At 40.8% G+C, this 19,654-nt stretch overlaps 1 protein-coding gene across 16 annotated transcripts in view; it reads left to right on the top strand.

Moving 5' to 3' along the window:
• Window positions 1-19,654, top strand: part of DTNA (dystrobrevin alpha) — a 214,773-nt gene that overhangs the window by 134,290 nt on the left and 60,829 nt on the right. For all 16 annotated transcript variants that reach the window (XM_072949026.1, XM_072949031.1, XM_072949022.1 and 13 more), the window contains 5 exons: window positions 4,346-4,431; window positions 8,105-8,259; window positions 12,308-12,413; window positions 14,953-15,119; window positions 17,515-17,639. In XM_072949026.1, the coding sequence (XP_072805127.1) occupies window positions 4,346-4,431; window positions 8,105-8,259; window positions 12,308-12,413; window positions 14,953-15,119; window positions 17,515-17,639 (639 nt within the window). The remainder of the gene's footprint in view (window positions 1-4,345; window positions 4,432-8,104; window positions 8,260-12,307; window positions 12,414-14,952; window positions 15,120-17,514; window positions 17,640-19,654) is intronic.

Raw genomic sequence — 19,654 nt, 5'->3', positions numbered from 1 at the left:
TATATTTTTTTTTAACCAGAGAGTAAGTGCTTTTCTTTTTCCATTTTTAATCAGTTGTCCCTTAGGAAAATTTGAAAATTTTCAGAATGAGTAAACAAAGTACAAGAGGAAATAAAACATTTCAAGAAACAATCACTTGTGAAACAATTTTAATTTATACCTTTGACCATTTGCTGGTTCTCTTAAATAACCTTTTAAGTGTTCAATAAATACAAACTAATAATTTCACTAGGTATATTTTGTTATCAAGCTAGAACAGGAAAGTAAAGTTTGCAGAGGGAAAAGCTTTAGGATAAATGGCTTAAAAATAGCATATATTTCATGCTGCCAAAAAACAAACAGTGGAGGAAAAAAATGAGTAAAATATGTATTATGCTTTGTATTCTCGCTCTCCATTGAAAGAGAAAACACTGAAATAAGTAAAATTTTTGTTTTACTTTAAAAGTAAAATTATCCTTTTAATAAAAATAATAGGCTGGTAATAAACTTATTTTTAAAGTCTTTACTGTACCTTTCACACCAGCAGCTGTCAGTCACAAAGAAAAGCTTATGCGGTCACGTCAGTGAACACTGATTCTAAGGCCCACCCCAGCCCTAACAGTTGATGGTCTGATGGACACACTGGGTGCTGTACACAGTGCTGTCAAACGCCTTTGGGTCTGTTGCCTTTTCCTTGAGGTGGCAATCTGAACTACGCAGGAAAGTCGAGCTGTGCTGCCTTAGCTTTTCACGAAAGCAAGGCGAGGGTGTAGACTTTTCCTAGGGCTCCTCTGGGCGCTGGCCTGCAGCACTAGGGACCATCTCTGTTTCCCGTCCTCAGCATCCCCTGGAGGGTCTGTGCGCTGCGCCACCGTGGCCACAGCCGACATTCCACCTGCCACCGCCGTTTAACCACTTGACTCCTGGAGGCGTCGCGTGCACAGCGCTCACTTTGGAACAATATGCCGCTTTCCTGCTCGTTTGCCCTAGACTCCTGGGAACTTCCTGTTAGCCATCCTCATGAGCTTGACTTTTCATGTCATAGACACTTTAGGGGTTTCACTGTTCGTGAGTCAAGCTGCCCTGAGTTAGGAAGCTCCCTACAGAGAGTGGCTCTTGCATTCTCTATTTGGGGCACACCAACTTCTCCCTAACTTTTACTTCCCGTATCGATGCCAATTCTTTTTTTTTTTTTTACAACCAAACAGGGACCCTGACCCCAAGGTGACTTTGTTTAAGTAATGGTCTTTGGTGTGGAATCTTGTCAGAGGCCTTTAGAAAATCTTCTCTTTCTGCCCCTTTTCTTCATCCTGTTTTATCTACTGAAAATGTTCTTTAAACTGATCCGTTTGTGTTTAAATCTTTGATGTCTGGATTCTCCCTCGCTGAGTGGGTCATCTCCAGTTACTCCTTAAACTCCTTAAAGGTTTATCCAAAGCCTGGGCTGACCATGGTCTGGGCTCACCCGGTAGCTGTGTGCTTACTTCGATCTACCTTTCTGCGTGCCCCCTGAATCTTCTTGGTGACAGGGGTCATATTTGCAATCTGGCACAGTAGCTGGTATAACAATAAATTCTAGTGGCCTCATTTCACCCTTGAGTTCCTGCAAAACTCTCATTGAGCTGCCCTCCACTGGGTGATGTGTCTTGATTTATTATGTCAATTTGACAAAAGAGCTCTGATACAACCATTGTTGGATTTAATCGCCTTAACCTCGCATTTCCAGTGACAATACAAGACTGGTGATCTCCCTAGGATCTTCTTCATGAAAAGCTAAGGTTTCAGAATTCACCCGTGAGCTATCATCTTTTTGATTCTTCAGAGCACTCTCTGTTTCAACATCATCTGTGGTCGAGCCTCTTTCTTGAGTTAAATTGTTCTCTCTGATTCACTAAAAGAAACTTGTATTTGCTCTTAAAGCCTCATGTGTAATACCCTTCCATTTCTCTGCACTTTGAAGGCTGCTTTATTGCCACATTATTCCTCTTCTTCCACACTTCATAGACTGCCCTGTTATTATTTGAACTGTGTTTCAGCTTAGGAAAAGAAGCTAATTAAATTGTCGATACTTTCAGTTATCTGTGCAGTTGGGAATGCAGAGGATGTGGAATAATTTTATACAAGGCAGTTTTTACAAAAGATTGCATTTTTATTATAACTACTTGCTCTAAAATTAGTAAACAACTTAGTGAGTGGCTATTCAAAACTCTAGGGCACCTATTATAATGATTAATGCAAGAAATGTATTGTTCACTAACTCTGTGGGAGACAACGTGTGAGGCACTGGGCATTCAACTGAGAGGACAAGATTTCTGCCCACGAGGATCTCACGGTGTAGAGTTGAATCACATGCAGGCACGTAAATAAACAAATCGGGTCAGTGATCACTCACTGATGGGTGGGTAAAAGGTACCAAGCGAAGGGGGAAGCGATTGCCTCCACATGCAGGGAAGGACGTTTTGGGAGCAGAATTAGTGATGATACTGAGCTGAGACTTGATGAATAAGTGGGAGAGTCCTGGACAGACCGTGTGGGAAGGGCAGGAGCACTGGGCGGGGGTGGGGTGTGGCGTGCCGCAGAAATGGTAGCAGATGGGATGAGAGAAAACAGATAAAGCTGGAACTATATCCTGTGGGCAAACAAAGGCAATAGGGTTTTAAATAATGAAACACCACCATCCCTCGGTATCCGCAGGGGATTGGTTCCAGGACCCCCTACTGACACCAAAATCCACAGATGCTCAAGTCCCTTCCAGATGCCCCTGGTATCCGCGCACAGTTGGTTGAATCCAGGGATGCCGAACCGCGGATACCGGGTGCTGACTACAATATGGTCAAATCTGTGAGATGAGTGGGGAGGCAGAGAGGTCATTTAAGAAATAATTAGAGTGTTAAAGCAAGAGCTGATGGAAACAATGGCAGTCAGAAGGGAAAGAAGGAAATGGGTTTAGTATACAGCTAGGTGGGTCTATCTGAGCCACTCAAACATTTATTTGGGTGGTAGTGAATTAAGAAAGAGCAAAAAGTCAAAGGCGATCCCTTCCCCAGGATTCATTTTTGGGTAGCTAGTTACTTGATGATTCTGACAACCAGAAGAGGGATGGTAGCGGGAAGAGGAGGTTAGTAGGTAAGTTGGTGGGAGAATTACAAAAGGGCTTTGAAAAGATAATTCCACTTTGAACACACTTGGTTTGATGTGGGGTACCCAAGTGAAGATTTCCAGTAATATGGTTATGTGAGTCTGGTGCTTAAGCTTAAAAATATAAATGGGAGAGTCCCTAGCATAGGACTGGGTCAGTTTTGCTTTCCAGCTAGCTGTATTTCAGGTACTATGCTAAGAATGACAGCAACAAGGTTGAATAGCAAATGCTCGCTTTCTGTCTCCGAAGTCTAGTAAGGAAAAAGGCACAATAATTTATTATGTCTTGTTCTTCTAAGATGTCAGATATATGACTTCTATTCATATAAGTTATTTATTCCATATAGTAAACCCTTGTCAGTAAAGACCCTGCTTATCTTTCAGCTACATTATTATTTTAAATATTTCTTTTGATCATTCTTAAGAGTAGCAACTACCGAGGAAATGTATGATACACTTTCTGGTTCCAAGGATATAAGAATAAGCAGTTTATTTCAACTGGAAAAATCATTGATCTGAAATGCTCTACGGCTTACAATATGCCCTTTACATCACATATGGTGAAAGACCAGTTAATTGTATTTCTTAAATCAATGAAGATTTGACAGCTTTGGTGTCATTTAGGTCAGAGAACTATTCAAAAGAGCGCTTACTTTTTGCCCCTTTAAAATACCAACTCCCTTTGAAAAATAAATGTATCACATAAGGACAGTTGGCTTGTGGCTAGGAAATTATGGTTGAAAAAAAGTGTGATTGAAAAAAAGTGTGATTAAAAAAAAACCCGTATTTCCCCTAACAAAATTCAGAAATTATCTGACCAAAAAGAAAGATTTTTCTGAAGGCTCATTTAAATAAATTATAAAGAATGTGGAATCATCATGCTTAAAGTTATTTTAGGAAACCCAAAGTGAAAAGGATGTTCTATCATTTTAATCCACAGTTAAACAGCATATATAGCCTGTTGGCTACCAGTTGGTACTTTGAGCAAGTGGCAAGTGCAAAGAATAACGTAAAGATTCTGCTGTCTCTTGAAAAAGGGAAACATTAAATAGAGCGTTTTTCAGAAGTGTGTGTTGAACTGTCTGCACAACCTTTTCTGAAATGGATGTGTTCACATAATGCATGCTGCTGCGATGTCGTTGTGACTTCTGCAGAACAGGAAATGTCATCCCTTATTACTGGAAGTTCTCCAAATGACACCTCTTTTTTTTCTGTTATTGTTAAACAGGGAAGGCCATGGTAAAATTTCAGTATTTGCTGTCAAAATGGCGTTAGCCACGTTGTGTGGAGGGAAGATCATGGACAAATTAAGATGTAAGTGATTCTCTCCGTCTCTCTTTGCTTATTCCTCCTGTGTAGCACGTTTTCCTCCACCCCATTCCACCCCATTCCACGCCCTACTTTTGACTTCCCCCATTCTGTGAGAGTTGTTTAAGAAATATCTTTTGTTAGCCATCTTGATTGTGGCAGTGGCTTCACGGGTGTGTACATCCATCAAAATTCATCAAATTGTACATCTGAAATATATGTAGTTTACTATACAAGAACCATTCCACAATACAAGTGTTTTTTTTTTAAAAAAAAAAAGGAACATGGTACAAATCAATTTAAGCGAAAGCAAGATTTCAACCTTTCCATCTTTTAACTAATATAGTGAATATTTAAGCTTTGCTATGCCTTGTCATTCCATTACAAAGAGTACATAGCGAAGGTGACAATGACTAAAGCTATCAATGGGATTATTTTAATTTACCCTCTCTGTAAAACTGAAAATGAAATAAACCAAGATGACCTGTCATAAAAAAAGAAACGCCGTCTTCTTTGATCTTTGGATTTTTGTCGTAGAAATATTTTCATATTAGGTAAATGTTCGTGGAATGAATGTTTTTCTTCTATTTATGGATTATCATTACTTGTAAGCTGTTGAGTATGGCTAATTGGACTGTTCATGATATTAAAGTAAGATATACATTCTTTCAAGTTCGTTATACTGTGCTGTCTTGTAGGCATAAGTTTGTTGCCACAGGGAGATGAAGGCCATTCCTTTTTAGACCATCTAAAGCCAAAAATCCCAGCACATTCCCTCATTTTTCCCAGCCAATGATGTTCACGTCACTGGGAACCCCAAAGGCTCCCAGTAGACATGGCCAGAGGGTAGGCATAAAAATTGCACGTGGACTCGACAGACACAGAATTAACTGATGCCCATAAAGACATGACAGCTAAAGTGCATTGAGTGATTATGCGCCTTTCATGTACTTTTTGTCACTAAGTGTGGTAGTTTTTCAACCAACAAAACAGTGGAAGTTTTTTGGTTTGTATGTTTTAGGTAAAGAAACTGAGATTTAGAGAATTACAGTGAATCATAGATGGTACCAGGAATTGAATCCTACATCAGTGATTCTCAACTTTTCATATGTATGGAATCACCTGGAGGGCTTTTTAAAAAATAATAGTAAATGCCTGGGTCCCATTCCCAGAGTTTCTGATTCAGTAGGCTTAGGGTGGGGAGAGCGGGCAAGAATTTTTATTTCTAACTAGTTTGAAATTATGTATATGTCGCTGTTTAAAAGAAAAATTGTCACGTCACCGTGTCCTTTCCCCTCAGTATTGTGAGTTTTGCTTGTAATGCTGCGTGAGGAAGAACACTGTCAGGGGAGCTGGGAGTCCCAGGTTGCGAGCCCAGCTATGTCACTAATTTGCTGGGTTACCCTGTGGAGGTCACCTCACTTCTTCAGTCCTCCTAAAGACTAAAGGCATCACGTTCTTCCTCCTGGAGAAGCTTCCTTCTCCACCTGAAATTTGGAGAGTTTGTTAGACACCTGTAGCATCCCTGCTAGCTGCACTCACCTGTGACTCACAGCCTCGGGGCTCTTCTGTCACCTGCTGCCTGTCAGCTTCTAGATGTGATTACTTGCTTCTTCGTGGACCAAGAGGGGGAGAGCGAAGAAAGATATAAAACAAAAAAAAAGGAAAAAAAGCTTTACTCCTTTGGAATTTCCTCAGTCATGCTTCAAGGAAGTGTTACATCATCTGAGCAGTAGATAAGGGGGAGGCACATAGAAACCCCACATAACCCCACATCTTCCCTCATTTCCAGAAACTTCCTTTCAGGGACTAGCCAAGTGCAGTTGGGACTCAGAGGAGCCCAAGCAGAAATAAGCTTCAGAGTGTCACAAATTCTGTAGAGAAACAGACAGTGTGATCACGACACATCACGTTGCCTTCTCCCAGAGCAGCGGGCCTGACTCACAGCCCGGTGTGTCCCCAGGGCTCTGACTGGGGGGTCGCTCTCTGAATAGTTAATCCCAGGAAGGTAGTCTTAATGGTTTCCAGGTAAGTCGGTTGAAAGCAATTTGGCCAAAAAGAATTCAGCTAAAAGCAGTTTGTTGGAAGAACCTCTCCCAAATGTTGATTAGTCCAAAATGAATATCCTTAGTCACCAACATTTCAGTGACGATTATTGACTGAATGAGCAAATGTGGGCCAGTCGGCCCCCAGACGGCAGTGGCTGCGTCTCGGTGAGCAGACTGTGAGCGTCTTCTCCAGTCTTCTTTTGCTCACTTGGCATTTCATCATAAAACAGGCAAAGTAATGCTTTCATAATAAGCACTGGTTTTATAATAAGAAAAATAAAATGAAGGGCTATGAAACTTCTCAGGACTGGAGGGTTTTTTCTTCCCTCCTTTAAAATCTGATTCATTTGTAGCCAACACGCCAACTGTGCTTTTTTGGCAATTTTTCTATTTTTGTGCGTAGAGAGGAAAGATCTTTAGTTCAATCCAACTAGCCTCTTGATGTTGGAGAAGGCAGAGCAAGGGTAATTGGCTGAAAATGACTTAGAAATTTTAGAAAGCAAACGAGTAGAAAACAGCAGCAAATGTAAAGCTGAGTTTTAAAATGTCCCCAGACAACATTTTGACCTTGAGAAATTAAGTCCAAAATGAGCAGAGGCAGCCCGGTGAATTTACAGCAGTTTCCAGCTGTGTGCTGGCCTGGTCACAATCCAGCATGGTGACAAACCATGTCATAGCAAACCATTTCCTTCCGTTAGTGACTTCCACGGAGGAATTACAGAGGACCTTGGGAAATTATGCCATTAGTATTCATTAAGTGCACGCAGTGGCGGAAACTGAAGAAAAGAGATTCGGGGAAGCCAGTGGCTCTGCGGAGAGTGACCTAGAACATCGACTTGTGCTCACTGATCCTGGGCAAAGCCAGCTTCCTCTTGGCTGCATGAGACAAACCCTTCCCTGCAAACCAAGTGTCCTCCACCCAGAACACTAGGATTTTTTAGGAACTTTTCTGCTCCTATGCGAAGTTAATCAAGTGTTTTCATTACATCCATATCTCTATTATGTCTTTCATTTTTCAGTATCTTAGACCAAACCCCAAAAGTTTTAAGTGATAATATAGGTGGGTAATTAATTAGCTCACTCAATACACACACACCCCAACACTGTAGTAAAATTTTCACTGTGTCTCAAATGAGGTCAGCATATTTCTCAACATATACAGAAGTTCCTCCCGTGGAGTTATATATGAGTTGATAGTTGATTTCAAAATAAAACTGTGGTTTTCTCTGTCTTATGAAAATACGCTAATTTTATCCAAATTATCTGTTAATGCTCTGTGCCAGAATCATCTGCAGAAAGACACCAGAGAAAACACCATGGCAGGAATATTTTGGCATAAAAATTAGCTTTCATACATTATTATTTTTTCTGGAGGGGTTGTAATTAGGTTTGTTTGTTTGTTTGTTTGTTTATTTATTTAATGGAGGTACTGGGGATTGAACCCAGGACCTCATGCATGCTAAGCACATGCTTTACCACTGAGCTATGCCCTTCTCCCATGTCATTATTTTCTTAATAAATTACATATTTAATTTCTGCCACATTTTTAATTATGTCCAGCAGACCTGTTGAACTAAAACAAAAGGAATCTTAATGTGATGAATAAATACCTTTCCTTTTCCATCCATCAGATATTTTCTCAATGATTTCTGACTCCAGTGGAGTGATGGTTTATGGACGATACGATCAGTTCCTTCGCGAAGTTCTCAAACTACCCACGGCCGTTTTTGAAGGTCCTTCATTTGGTTACACAGAACAGTCAGCTAGATCCTGTTTCTCTCAACAGGTAGGAAAAAACTTGTTTAAGGAAGTGTCCCTCCGTGGTTGCTGTCCTGTGTGTCACTCCAAGTCACCACTTAGACACATTACTCTTCATGATTACCTGGAATGTATCTTCTAGCTCATGGCAAAGGAGCTCGGAGTCAGTACCTAAACTCAACAATCCAGATGATAATAATAGGTGATGTTTCCTGAGCACGAGCCGGGCACCACGCTAAATTCTTTACTTGCATTGTCTAATTTAATCCTCACAACAACCCTGTACCCTCGATATTATTATTATCGCCACACTATCAAAAGGGCTGAATTATCGCTCAGCCTCACCTGAAACGCAAGTCTGGCCTGCACCAAGCTTCACCAGTGTTCAGCAAAGGAGACAAGAAAGGAACCACAGCACATGCCACATGCAGTCTGGGAGGCCCTAAATCGTCCACTAAACTGGGGTTCAGAGCGACGTGTTTTAGCTGGGAGTGGTCCAAGTTAGCCAAGGGAAGCCGCTTCGTTTGGAGGGATCTCCGTGTTTACATCTCTCCAGTTACATGGAAAGTCTCTGTGTCTAGAGCTGTTCTCCAGCACAGCACAGTGGAGGTGTGTAAATCCATAAGTTGAAGATTTGTTTACAGTTTTTAAAAAATCCAGCCTAACCAAGTATGTCCTCTAAAGGGATCCCTTGTATAAGAAGTCAGGGCTAGCAGCCACTGAAAAACTGAATTTATTGTCCAGCTGGTAAACCTCATCTACCTGTTTACTTGGTGATCTAAGAGGTCCAGAGTGCCTCCAGCACCCTTGCTGGTCATGGACTTATGTAGAATTATAAATGGATCTGTACAATCCAGAAGAGAAAGGAGGCTCAGATACAGTGAGTATCAAACTCTACTCCTGGGGCATCTCACCCAGGAAGCCTTTCTGACCCTTCATAATGTTAACCAAACTAATCAATAAACAATCAATAATAAGAATAGAAAAGAATTCACAGAATGGCCATCATTCAAAAATCCATAAATGGCAAATGCTGGAGAGGCTGTGGAGAGAGGGGAACCCTCCTACACTGCTGGTGGGAATGCAGTTTGGTGCAGCCACTGTGGAAAACAGTATGGAGAGTCCTCAAAAGACTAGGAATAGACTTACCATATGACTCAGGAATCCCGCTCCTGGGCATATACCCAGAAGGACCCCTACTTCAGGATGACACCTGCACCCTAATGTTCATAGCAGCATTATTTACAATAGCCAAGACATGGAGACAGCCTAAATGTCCATCAACGGATGACTGGATAAAGAAGATGTGGTATATTTATACAATGGAATACTACTCAGCCATAAAAACCGACAACATAACGCCATTTGCAGCAACGTGGATGCTCCTGGAGAATGTCATTCTAAGTGAAGTAAGCCAGAAAGAGAAAGAAAAATACCATATGAGATTGCTCATATGTGGAATCTAAAAAAAACAAAAAACAAAAAAACAAAAAACAAAGCATAAATACAAAACAGAAATAGACTTACAGACATGGAATACAAATTTGTGGTTGCCAAGGGGGTGGGGGGAGGGAAGAGATAGACTGGGACTTCAAAACTGTAGAATAGATAAACAAGATTACACTGTATAGCACAGGGAAATATATACAAGATCTTACGGAAGCTCACAGAGAAAAAAAAATGTGACAATGAGTATATATATGTTCATATATAACTGAAAAATTGTGCTCTACACTGGAATTTGACACAACATTGTAAAATGATTATGAATCAATAAAAAATGTTAAAAAAAAAGAATAGAAAAGAATTTTATTTGAGCCAAACTGGGGACTAGCCTGAAGCCCAATTCCCAAATGACCATGGGAAACTGCTCTGGAGAAGCAGGGTTTCCAGCACAGTATTATATCTTGTCAGAACAAAGAGTATTAGACAAGTGAGGGATACATTACTTCAAGGTTTAGGGGGAAGAGACCAGCATGTACACATACAGCACATACGCTGTGGCCCTGGTGCCTTGGCGCCTGGAAAGGGAGTTTTATCATCAAAGGAGGACCAGCGTTGGCGTCCCAGGAAGAGGGGCATTTAATCTTCATTTTGAACATGGACATTCTTTACTTCTGGTCAATGTGCCCTTTTCTTTAATAATTAAAGCCGATGTATCATGTATGTTTGATAGGCCACAAACAGGCTGTTCTAGTTAGCATCCAATTCAAGTGAACTCATATATGAGCCAGAATGACTCCCCTCTATCTCAATATGTGAACATTGCTTTTATCACCACGCCCCCACCGCCAGGTTGACTCAGGTGCCTGATGGCTGCCCCCACCTGCAGCACCTTCCTCTTTAGCCTCCCTTTCGAGTTGGTGCCATCAGAATGGATCCATTCACCTAAGCCTCCTGCAATACAACTTCTTCACCCAGAACGTATCAACAATCACCAAGGCCTACCGATTTCACCTTCTTAAAGTTTCTCAGGTCTCTTTCCTCATCGTCAGCTATTGCCTGGCCTGTGGCATTAAACCCCAAACTGCCCTCTCTGCCCCTGGATTTGTTTGCACATTTGTTGATTTGGGGTGGAACATTGTCAGATCCTCAGGAAATATACTGATACCTCAGAAAAAAAAAAACCAGCTGGAATGATAGGACTGTTTAAATTTAATAGGATCTCTATATTCAAAAAGAATTATATACGATGTTGCCATCGCTCAAAATTCCTTTTGAAATATCCTGTAGACTGTCCCATTATATAACCTGTTATGTATCCTCAGTGATGAGAAATGTATTTATATTGGAATCATAGGAGCATTATTTGACTTCTAGGAGTGATTTTTAGCCAGTATGATGAATGGTCAAAATGGGTAAAATCATATGAAGTACAAAAAGAGACAACACACAAAAAAATAATTAGACTAGTTTATTTTTGTGCTTCATAAACTGGCTATAACAGCAGTTTGAATGATGAAATTCCTGAGTTGTTTTAATTGCTTCATTGGAAAGCCACCCCAAGTGGTTGTGTTGAGAGACAGTACCATTTTAGATACATGAATTATAGTAGCTTTTAAAAAAATACAGTCTCATTACTTATACTTTACATAATTTTTCTTAATAATAATGTTCATCACAACCTGGTTAAAAAAGCTTAAGTTATTTAATATTATGAAATAAGGCTAAAATTGTAAATATCTACTGATAAAAAAAAAACTAATAAAAGGGTACCAAAACAGTTGTTTTGTGAATTAAAAGGACTAGTGTAAGGTTTAAGCCTTAAAAAGGTACTGTAGCCCTTCAGGACTGATTTCTTATCTAAAAATAAAAACTGTCCCACCCACCTTGATATTCTAATTCACAATTTTAAACAAAATAGTGATTTTTGCATGTAAATTTTTGTCATTCATACTGTTACAATATCATGTATTAATATAACTTATTTTTGTCATTTTGGAAGAAACTTATAGATAAAATACATTTCATCTCTACATCAGAAAGGACCAGGATACTGACACAGAAGCAGGTTGTGAGAAAAGATATATAAAGAAAGGAGAGAAGAAAATTTTTTAAAATTTAGACTGTTCTTTTCTAACAAGGAGGCATAGCTCCCTTTGAAGAGAATTCACTCCTAATCTTGTGCAGCAGAACCAGTCACATTAACCACAAAATATTTAGTCCTTGTGGAAGTTTGAGAGGGACACTGTTCTACACATTTAGAGGACCTACTGATACGGGAATTGTACTGTGTGCTGTGATGCACTGTGGGGTAAAATTTCATGGAGAATATCCACTCTCCATCCTTCCTCGCCATTTTCACACTGTCCCTCCTGTACGAAATGGTCCTTTCAGAATTGTTCCTCTCCTTATGATAGCATCAACTCAGCCTCAGTGGAGAAAATCCAGTCCTATGTATACTTAACATATAAAAAAGCAATTAATGTTTTAAATTTGGAACTAGTGTCAAGCTCTTTTTTTTATGTAGGGGAGGTTAGTTGAATGTCTTGTTTCTTCTATCTCGAATGATACCTATGTAGCAGGTAAAGGAAGATTATTCTCTGTTCTAAATTTTTATGGGTTTTTTGATGCAGAAAAAAGTCACCTTAAACGGTTTCTTGGACACGCTCATGTCAGATCCTCCCCCGCAGTGTCTGGTCTGGCTGCCCCTTCTGCATCGACTGGCAAATGTTGAAAATGGTGAGTAGTCACTGCTGAGCTAAGGTGGTTTTTTTAATTATTAAAATTAGGCCATCAAGTCTACAGTTATTAAGCCAAGGTCACTGCTTTAGCGAAGGCTATTTAGTAGTTTGGAGTTTTAATAGAACTGAACTCCCTTCCTGGTCAGTATAGCCTTATAGGTGCACTGCAAAATTAGGACTGTCTGTCCTAAAAACGTATTAAATCTCACAGTCTCCCTCTCAGTTACACATCCAGTGTGGCTTAAAGACTTGCTATAACAGAAGGAGAATCTCAATAAGAAATGTTTTAGGTATGAACATCCAGCATTGGTATATCTGGCATTGACTGTTTCTTCCTAGGCACTCGACCAAGAATAGATGGAGTAGTTGGAAAAAAACTGAGTGGTAGCACCTCGCTAATCTTTAGTTATATGCTCCAAATTGTAAGCTTTCAATGGTTGTAGTTATGTAAAAGAATGAGTAATGTAACTTCTGTAATGTGCTTTTTTAAAATAAAAGTAAGTATTTCTGTGATGAAAGTTGTTACCAATGGCATATCCAAACTTACATATGAAATACAGTTCAGAACCCGATTTAAAGAAATTGAAACATGTAATAATTCAGTGCCTCCATCTGATCTTTAGATGTTCTTATTTATTGTTTAACTCTGGAAATTCTCCAGCCTATAATTTATCCCGTGTCTCTTACTAGAATCTTAACTTCTGCACATTTCTTTAATAGACATTGGGGTCAAAGTTAGCCTAATTTTAAATCCCCGTTTAGAACATTTGGCATCTGCCCTAATCTGCCTCTCTGAAAGTTATAAATTTATTCTGTTCTGCTCATGGAGAAGATTTAAAGAATGAACTTACTAGTTTCTCTGTAAGCACTACCAGAACAAATTTTTTTTAAAAGATTCAGTTGTTTCAAATCTTATTACTTTTTTGTTTTGTGGGGCTTTTTTGGCAGAGGGGGCATTAGATTTATTTTTTATTTATTTATTTTAATGGAGGTACTGGGGATTGAACCCAGGACCTTGTGCACGCTAAGCACGCGCTCTACCACTGAGCTATGCCCTCCCCACCATAGTTTTTTTTTTTTTTGGTTTTTTTTTTTTAATGCTTCTTATTCATCTATAAGGGCAAAGAGCAATCCAGGTCCAGATCATGCAGGATGAGTTCATATTACTGTTCGCAGTTCGAGGGCTAGTCATTTTCCAATTATAAAGTAGTCATTTCATTCCTTCTCTCTCAGTATTTCCTGTTGCAGGAAATGAGTTCCTTAGGCCCTGTCCCAGAGCAGCTGTCCCTAGACTCAGGTCTCACTTCAGCCTGTCTCGGGAGCCAGAAAAGGAAGCTACGATGCTGGTTCAGAAGAGTATTCAGATCTGGTTATGTCTTTGTTTTCACAATTGCCTTTTCATCTTTTGGGGAGGAAGAATTAATTTTTTTATTTTTTAACATCTTTTTAAAATTTTTTATTGAGGTGTAGTTGATTTACATTGTTAGTTTCCAGTGTACAGCAAAGCGATTCAGTTATACATATACATACATATTTTTGGATTCTTTTCCATTATATGTTATTACAAGAAATTGAGTATAGTTCCCTGTGCCATACAGTAGGTCCTTGTTGTTTATCTATTTTTTATATAATAATGTGTATCTGTTACTCCCTAACTCCTAATTCATCCCTCTCCTGCGGGTACTTTTCGTCTTTATTTATTTTTATTTGCATTTCTCTTCCTGGTTGGTTAGCCTGAAAAGAACTTAACTAAAGGCAAGAATGGCCCTTCTTGTTGCTGGTGCCTTTAAGCTCAGAGCATGCAGCCAATTGGATCTGACCATTGGTTACCTTCAAATCTCAAATATTTCACCTTGCCCACTTTATCATTCAAATTTCCAGCCAAAGACAGTTAAGTATCTCTTGAACTGTCTGAATTAGAACTGTATTCAGATAATTTACTCATCCCTTTGGGCCCCAATCCATCTGCCTCTCAGGAAATTAAAAAAAAAAATCTGTTAAACAAGTCACTGTCACTCATTAACGAAGCCCACTAGCTACTTCGTTGTTTAAAAAGTAACTCAATACTCTCTCCAGTTTTTCTGTTCTCCTTCCACTTCCCTGTCCTTGTTTTCCATTTCTCTAATGTTTGCACCCCACCCACCGGACAGTCAGCTGCGTTCATCCTTTGTGCTGCTCAGTCTTCAGTGAGCTGTGCGGGTCTCCTGGAGACAGAGGGCAGTTTGGGGGAAAGGCGAGCCAGTTTGGGTAATTTATATTCTTGGAGTGGAAGAGATGCGAGTCCAAAGAGCAGACAGCCTTCCACAGATTTGTTGCTCAGGAACCCCCGTCCTCCATCTCATTTCACTTCTTCCACCCCCACGCTCATGCTTGAAGAGGGTAGTGAACGTCTTGGAATAAACCTAATGCTTCTCTCGCCAGAACTGACCATCATCTGACGTCACGGCGCACAGCAGAAGAATGCAGTTCCCGCTGGGCTGTGTGTCTGGCTCACACCTCTGTGTCTTTTTGTCTTTTCTTGTTTCCTCCCCGCTCAGTCTTCCATCCGGTCGAGTGTTCCTACTGCCACAGTGAGAGCATGATGGGGTTTCGCTACCGATGCCAGCAGTGCCATAATTACCAGCTCTGCCAGGACTGCTTCTGGAGGGGGCACGCCGGCGGTTCCCATAGCAACCAGCACCAAATGAAAGAGTACACATCCTGGGTAAGGCGAAGTCTGGGCAATGCTTCCGGCTGGATGTGTGCGTGTTGTGCAGAACGCAAGGGATTCTCAAGGATGGTGACAGAATCAGGGGGCAAACTTACCTTCTTCTCCAAAATTCCTTCCTTTCCCCTTCCGCTCCCCATCTTACTGGGACCCCTCACTTATTGTGTCTGAACTGGTGTAGCTTCCTGACTTCAAATATCGGAAGACTCAAACTATATCACTTCTTGGAATACAGATAATTCAGTATTGATTTAGGTTAGCAACCAAATAGCAAGCACCCTCTGGAACATAATCTCATTTTCACAGTAAGTTAAGATTCTTTTCAAGTTTGGGGGATTTTTGTGTGTGTATGTGGGAATTGGCTAAAAATTTTCATTAGTTCCTTTTCTCTGAGCTTCTGGAATTTTCTTAAGTGCACAGAACACTCAGGAAAGACGTGTGAACGTATGGGCTTCACAAGTCTGTTCCATTTTAATTTTTTGGAAAAGGGGGAGATTGTGGTTATATTAGAAAATCATCTTTTCATGAATAGTGCAAGTGACTAACTTTCTGAAGGTGACCTGTGAGAGTGACTTGCTAAAGGTGACTTGTCCATGTGATGAATGTGTTTTCAGGAACACAGGGCACTGGGTCTGTGGGAGGAGTTTGACTCAGTGAGCTTGCTGTTCAAGTGGTTTACAGTTTGCTGAACCCCATCTCAGTTAAACTCAGAGCAGATCCAGTGATGTTGTTCTCATGCTTCTGTGAGTGTACTGCTCTCTACACAGACTGGTTTTTGTGGGATGTGCTGTGAGTCCTGCCAACCCCTCTCAGAATAGTTCTATCACAAGAAAATGCAAACTTTTTAAAGAGTGTTTTTTTCTATATTTTAATGTATTTCAAATCAACCTATAGTCATTACTTAAAGAGTAGCTTGTCTTATTTTTTTTTAAAAAAAGGTTTTCAGAATACACATTTCAAATCAGAATGTTCTTTCTAGGAATTATCTTTGGAAACTGACATTCAGTGTAAATATATTAATGGTTTAGCACATGTCAGATTCTGAGTTCAAGTAAGAGTTCTTCACTAAGACTTTGTATACTGAGGGCTTGAAACCAGTTCAAATGCCACCTGTCACTGCTGGCTTCATCATATGCTGAGAACAGATATACTAATACAGATGATGAAATACAATTTAGCAGAGAAGGTAGGGGAAAATACTATTTTCTTATTGTCGGTGTAGGACCAGTTTTCAGGTATGACCTGTCCCAAATTCTAGAGGGTTGGTGTTTAAGGACTAATTATTTTTCACTGTTATTTTATGTAAATGCTGAAGTCAGATAAGAAGCCTTTTTCTTAGAAGTTGTAGACTCAGCAATTATATGGCAGGACAGTTTCTTTACAAAGTAGGATCAGACCACTCGAGAGAACCAAGGAGCCCCAATGTTTATGGGGTGAAGAGCTGCTGTTTTAAGTGTTCTAAGAATTACATCTCCTGGGGAAATTCAAAGCGGGACTTCTTTTCATTATTTAAAGTAGCTTTTAAATAATGAGGACAAAAGTCACTTCATTATAATGTCAATTATGGACTCTGTGTGTTCAAAAAATGACAAAATTATAAATCACTTCTCCTGAAAAGGAAAAATTGGGGTAGAGATTTCTTATATGTGGAAGACTGTTTTTGATAATGTTGGCTGTGAGATATTAAGATAAACATTCGCTAGTCTGAATGAAAAAGAGGTAGCGTGGTGCTCTGGGAAGAACGTGAACTTGACATTCTGAAGACTCAGACTGTTCCACTGGCTCGTCCATCTGGCTGTATCCAGCCACACCCGAAACATCTTGCACCTGGATTCCTGCAGAATCTCCTGTTCGGCTCCTTCCTTCCACTCCCATCCCCTCTCAGACCATTTTCTGATCTTAAGCAGAAGCAGTCAGTCAGGTCTGATCCTGTCACCTCTGAGATTTAAATCCTTCATTGTCTCCCTCTGCTTTTGGGGCAAAGACCACAGTCCTTCCTGGATGCCGTGTATAAAACTTTAATGATCTGCCTCCTGCTCTCCTGTCTAGAGCAGGGTCTCCTGTTCTTCCTCTGTCTGGAATGACCTTCCCAGTTGCCTGAGTTTTTGTCCAAAGGACCCCTGCTGTTGCTTAAGTCCAGCTCATAGGTCCTGTGCACAAGGACTGCTTCATTTTTCACAGCCTTTGCTGCCAGTAAGCAGCCCCAGGCAGGAACCCTGGTGGCTTATTCTGAGCATCTTATTCCCAGCCATGAGCAAACTCCCTGACTTAGACACTCAAAGAAGATTCCTTGAATGATGAATGAATGAATATCTACTATAAAGCAAATCATCTGAGAAAATGTTCCATAGATGTCGACTGTTATCCCTTCTGCTTTTCTTCTCCCTTCCAGAAATCCCCCGCTAAGAAGCTAACTAATGCATTAAGCAAATCTCTGAGCTGTGCTTCCAGCCGTGAACCCTTGCACCCCATGTTCCCCGACCAGCCTGAGAAGCCGCTCAACTTGGCCCACATCGTGTGAGTATCCCTGCCCTCCAGACCAAGACACGTCTCTCCTCATTGACACCCAGGCAGATCCATACAAAGACAGTTGATTTCATATCCACCGTCCAGGGCCAAGTTTTAAATTTTCTTTTCTTTAAAAAAGAGTGAAAGTCATGTTATGATAACTTTTTTCTTGGAGGAATATACCATACTTTTGTCCAATTGTACAAGTATGCAGCGCTCTTGTCATTCACCTTGAAGTGGAAAATATTCAAAAAGCTTAATTATAAAATAGGATGTTAGTGGAGTTCGCACAATGGGATGTTAATAATCAATGGAATTACTGTAGTAAGGAATTTTAAGGTACGCTGTACCCTAGTATCATACATGCTTTGAGCCCCAAATATAGAAGCCCCTTGTTTCCTTTCTCTGCCGAGCCAGTGATCTTGGAGACACCAGCAAACCTGGAAATTGTGGCTGCAGTTGAATCCCAAGCTACTGGAATGGTGGCCTGGGCGGGGGAAGGTTGAAGAGGGGGATTGGTGGGGACATTCATCAGACAATCTAAAAACAGACTTAGGAAAAAAAAATTCTCCAAAGTACGTGTGAGGTTGGGGAGCAGAGGAAATTGGGCCAAGGGACGGTGTACCCCTTCCTCCTCCTAAATGCCTCTCTCAGGTCTGGGGGGCCCGGAAAACAAAGGAGGCTTAGGTAGAAGCAAGCATCTTTCCCTTGGTGTTATCTTGGGCTCAAAAGAAGAAAGAAGCTCATTACCTGTTTCGAGGCCCAGTTAGGAATTACGTAGCCGCAGGGCCCCCGCCTTCTGTGCCGCCTCTCTGCACAGCTCAGCACGACTTCCCGCACTGCTGGGGCTGTGTTTGCCTGTTGGCATCAAGGTCAGACCTACTAGATACTGAATAAAGTTCCCTGTGCTGTACACTATGAACTTGTTTGTACTTAACATCTTGTAATAACTGATGGTAGGAAAGACTATGAAAACGAGTATATGTGTGTTCATGTAGGACTGAAGCATTGTGCTCAACACCAGAAACTGACACAACATTGTAAACTGACTATAAAAATATAATAATAAAAATATAGAGATAAAAATAAAATATAGAGATAAAAATAAAAATATAGAGATTAAAAAAAAAAGTTGACGTACTGACATCAGGAACCCACCAATGTGAGGGTCACACTTCCGGCAGATGAGAGCATGACCCGTTCGAGGCACTGGGCTGGATCTCAGCGACTTGTGAAAGTGGTAACTCTCTCCTCTGAGGGACCCGAACAGAGCCCATCGAAGGACCATGCTGCAGCGTGTCTGTGGACTTTATATAAATCCTTCGGGGCTTTGTTTGGTTTGCTCCTGGTTAGGTTTTGAGGGTTGGTTGCTCTCAGCCATCTGCACATTCTGAAAGCGTCTGTCCCTGCCATGGGCTGAGCATCCAAAAACTGATGTAAGCTGATTCTGTAGAAGGTGGTTAAACTTATTTTTGGAAATTTTGCTCCTAAAAAAAAAAGCCTTAAAGTAAACCAAGGGTACATACATCTGGGAAGTGACCCAAAGGACCAATCACTTGTGGAAATTGACCTTATATGAGCTGAATTCTAAAGACTTGACTTCCCTGCCCTGGCCAGGGAGAATCGCTAAGTTGTTCCTGAAAAACACGCGCCAAGTGAGAGTGAGTCTGTGCTCTCTGAGCTGTGCCACCAAGTCCCTTTCTACCAGTCCCACTAGGGGATGCACCCCAAGGGAGCAGCTTTCAATCCGGGCTGGTGGACGTAAGGAAGATACAGAGAGGGTGGATGTGAACAGCCTGGTTCTAAGAGCTTGGCAGCAGAACAGAATTAGGATGGAGTCTCCCACTTCGAGACAGAATCAGGAAGCGAGGCCACGTGGGGTCCAGTCAGCCCCACAGTCAGTCACACTGCAGCGCGGTGTCCAGTCAGCGCTCAGGATTGGGGTGTATGTGGGGGGGATGTGATTTAACTGGCCAATGAGTAAAAATGTCTTAACTTTAATTAATAGTGGCAATACGATCCGA

This window comes from Vicugna pacos, chromosome 24 (genome assembly GCF_048564905.1).
Source record: "Vicugna pacos chromosome 24, VicPac4, whole genome shotgun sequence".
Lineage (NCBI taxonomy): Eukaryota > Metazoa > Chordata > Mammalia > Artiodactyla > Camelidae > Vicugna > Vicugna pacos.
The sequence above is the reverse complement of the archived record's forward strand: the minus strand, read 5'-3'. Positions and strand labels throughout refer to the sequence as shown.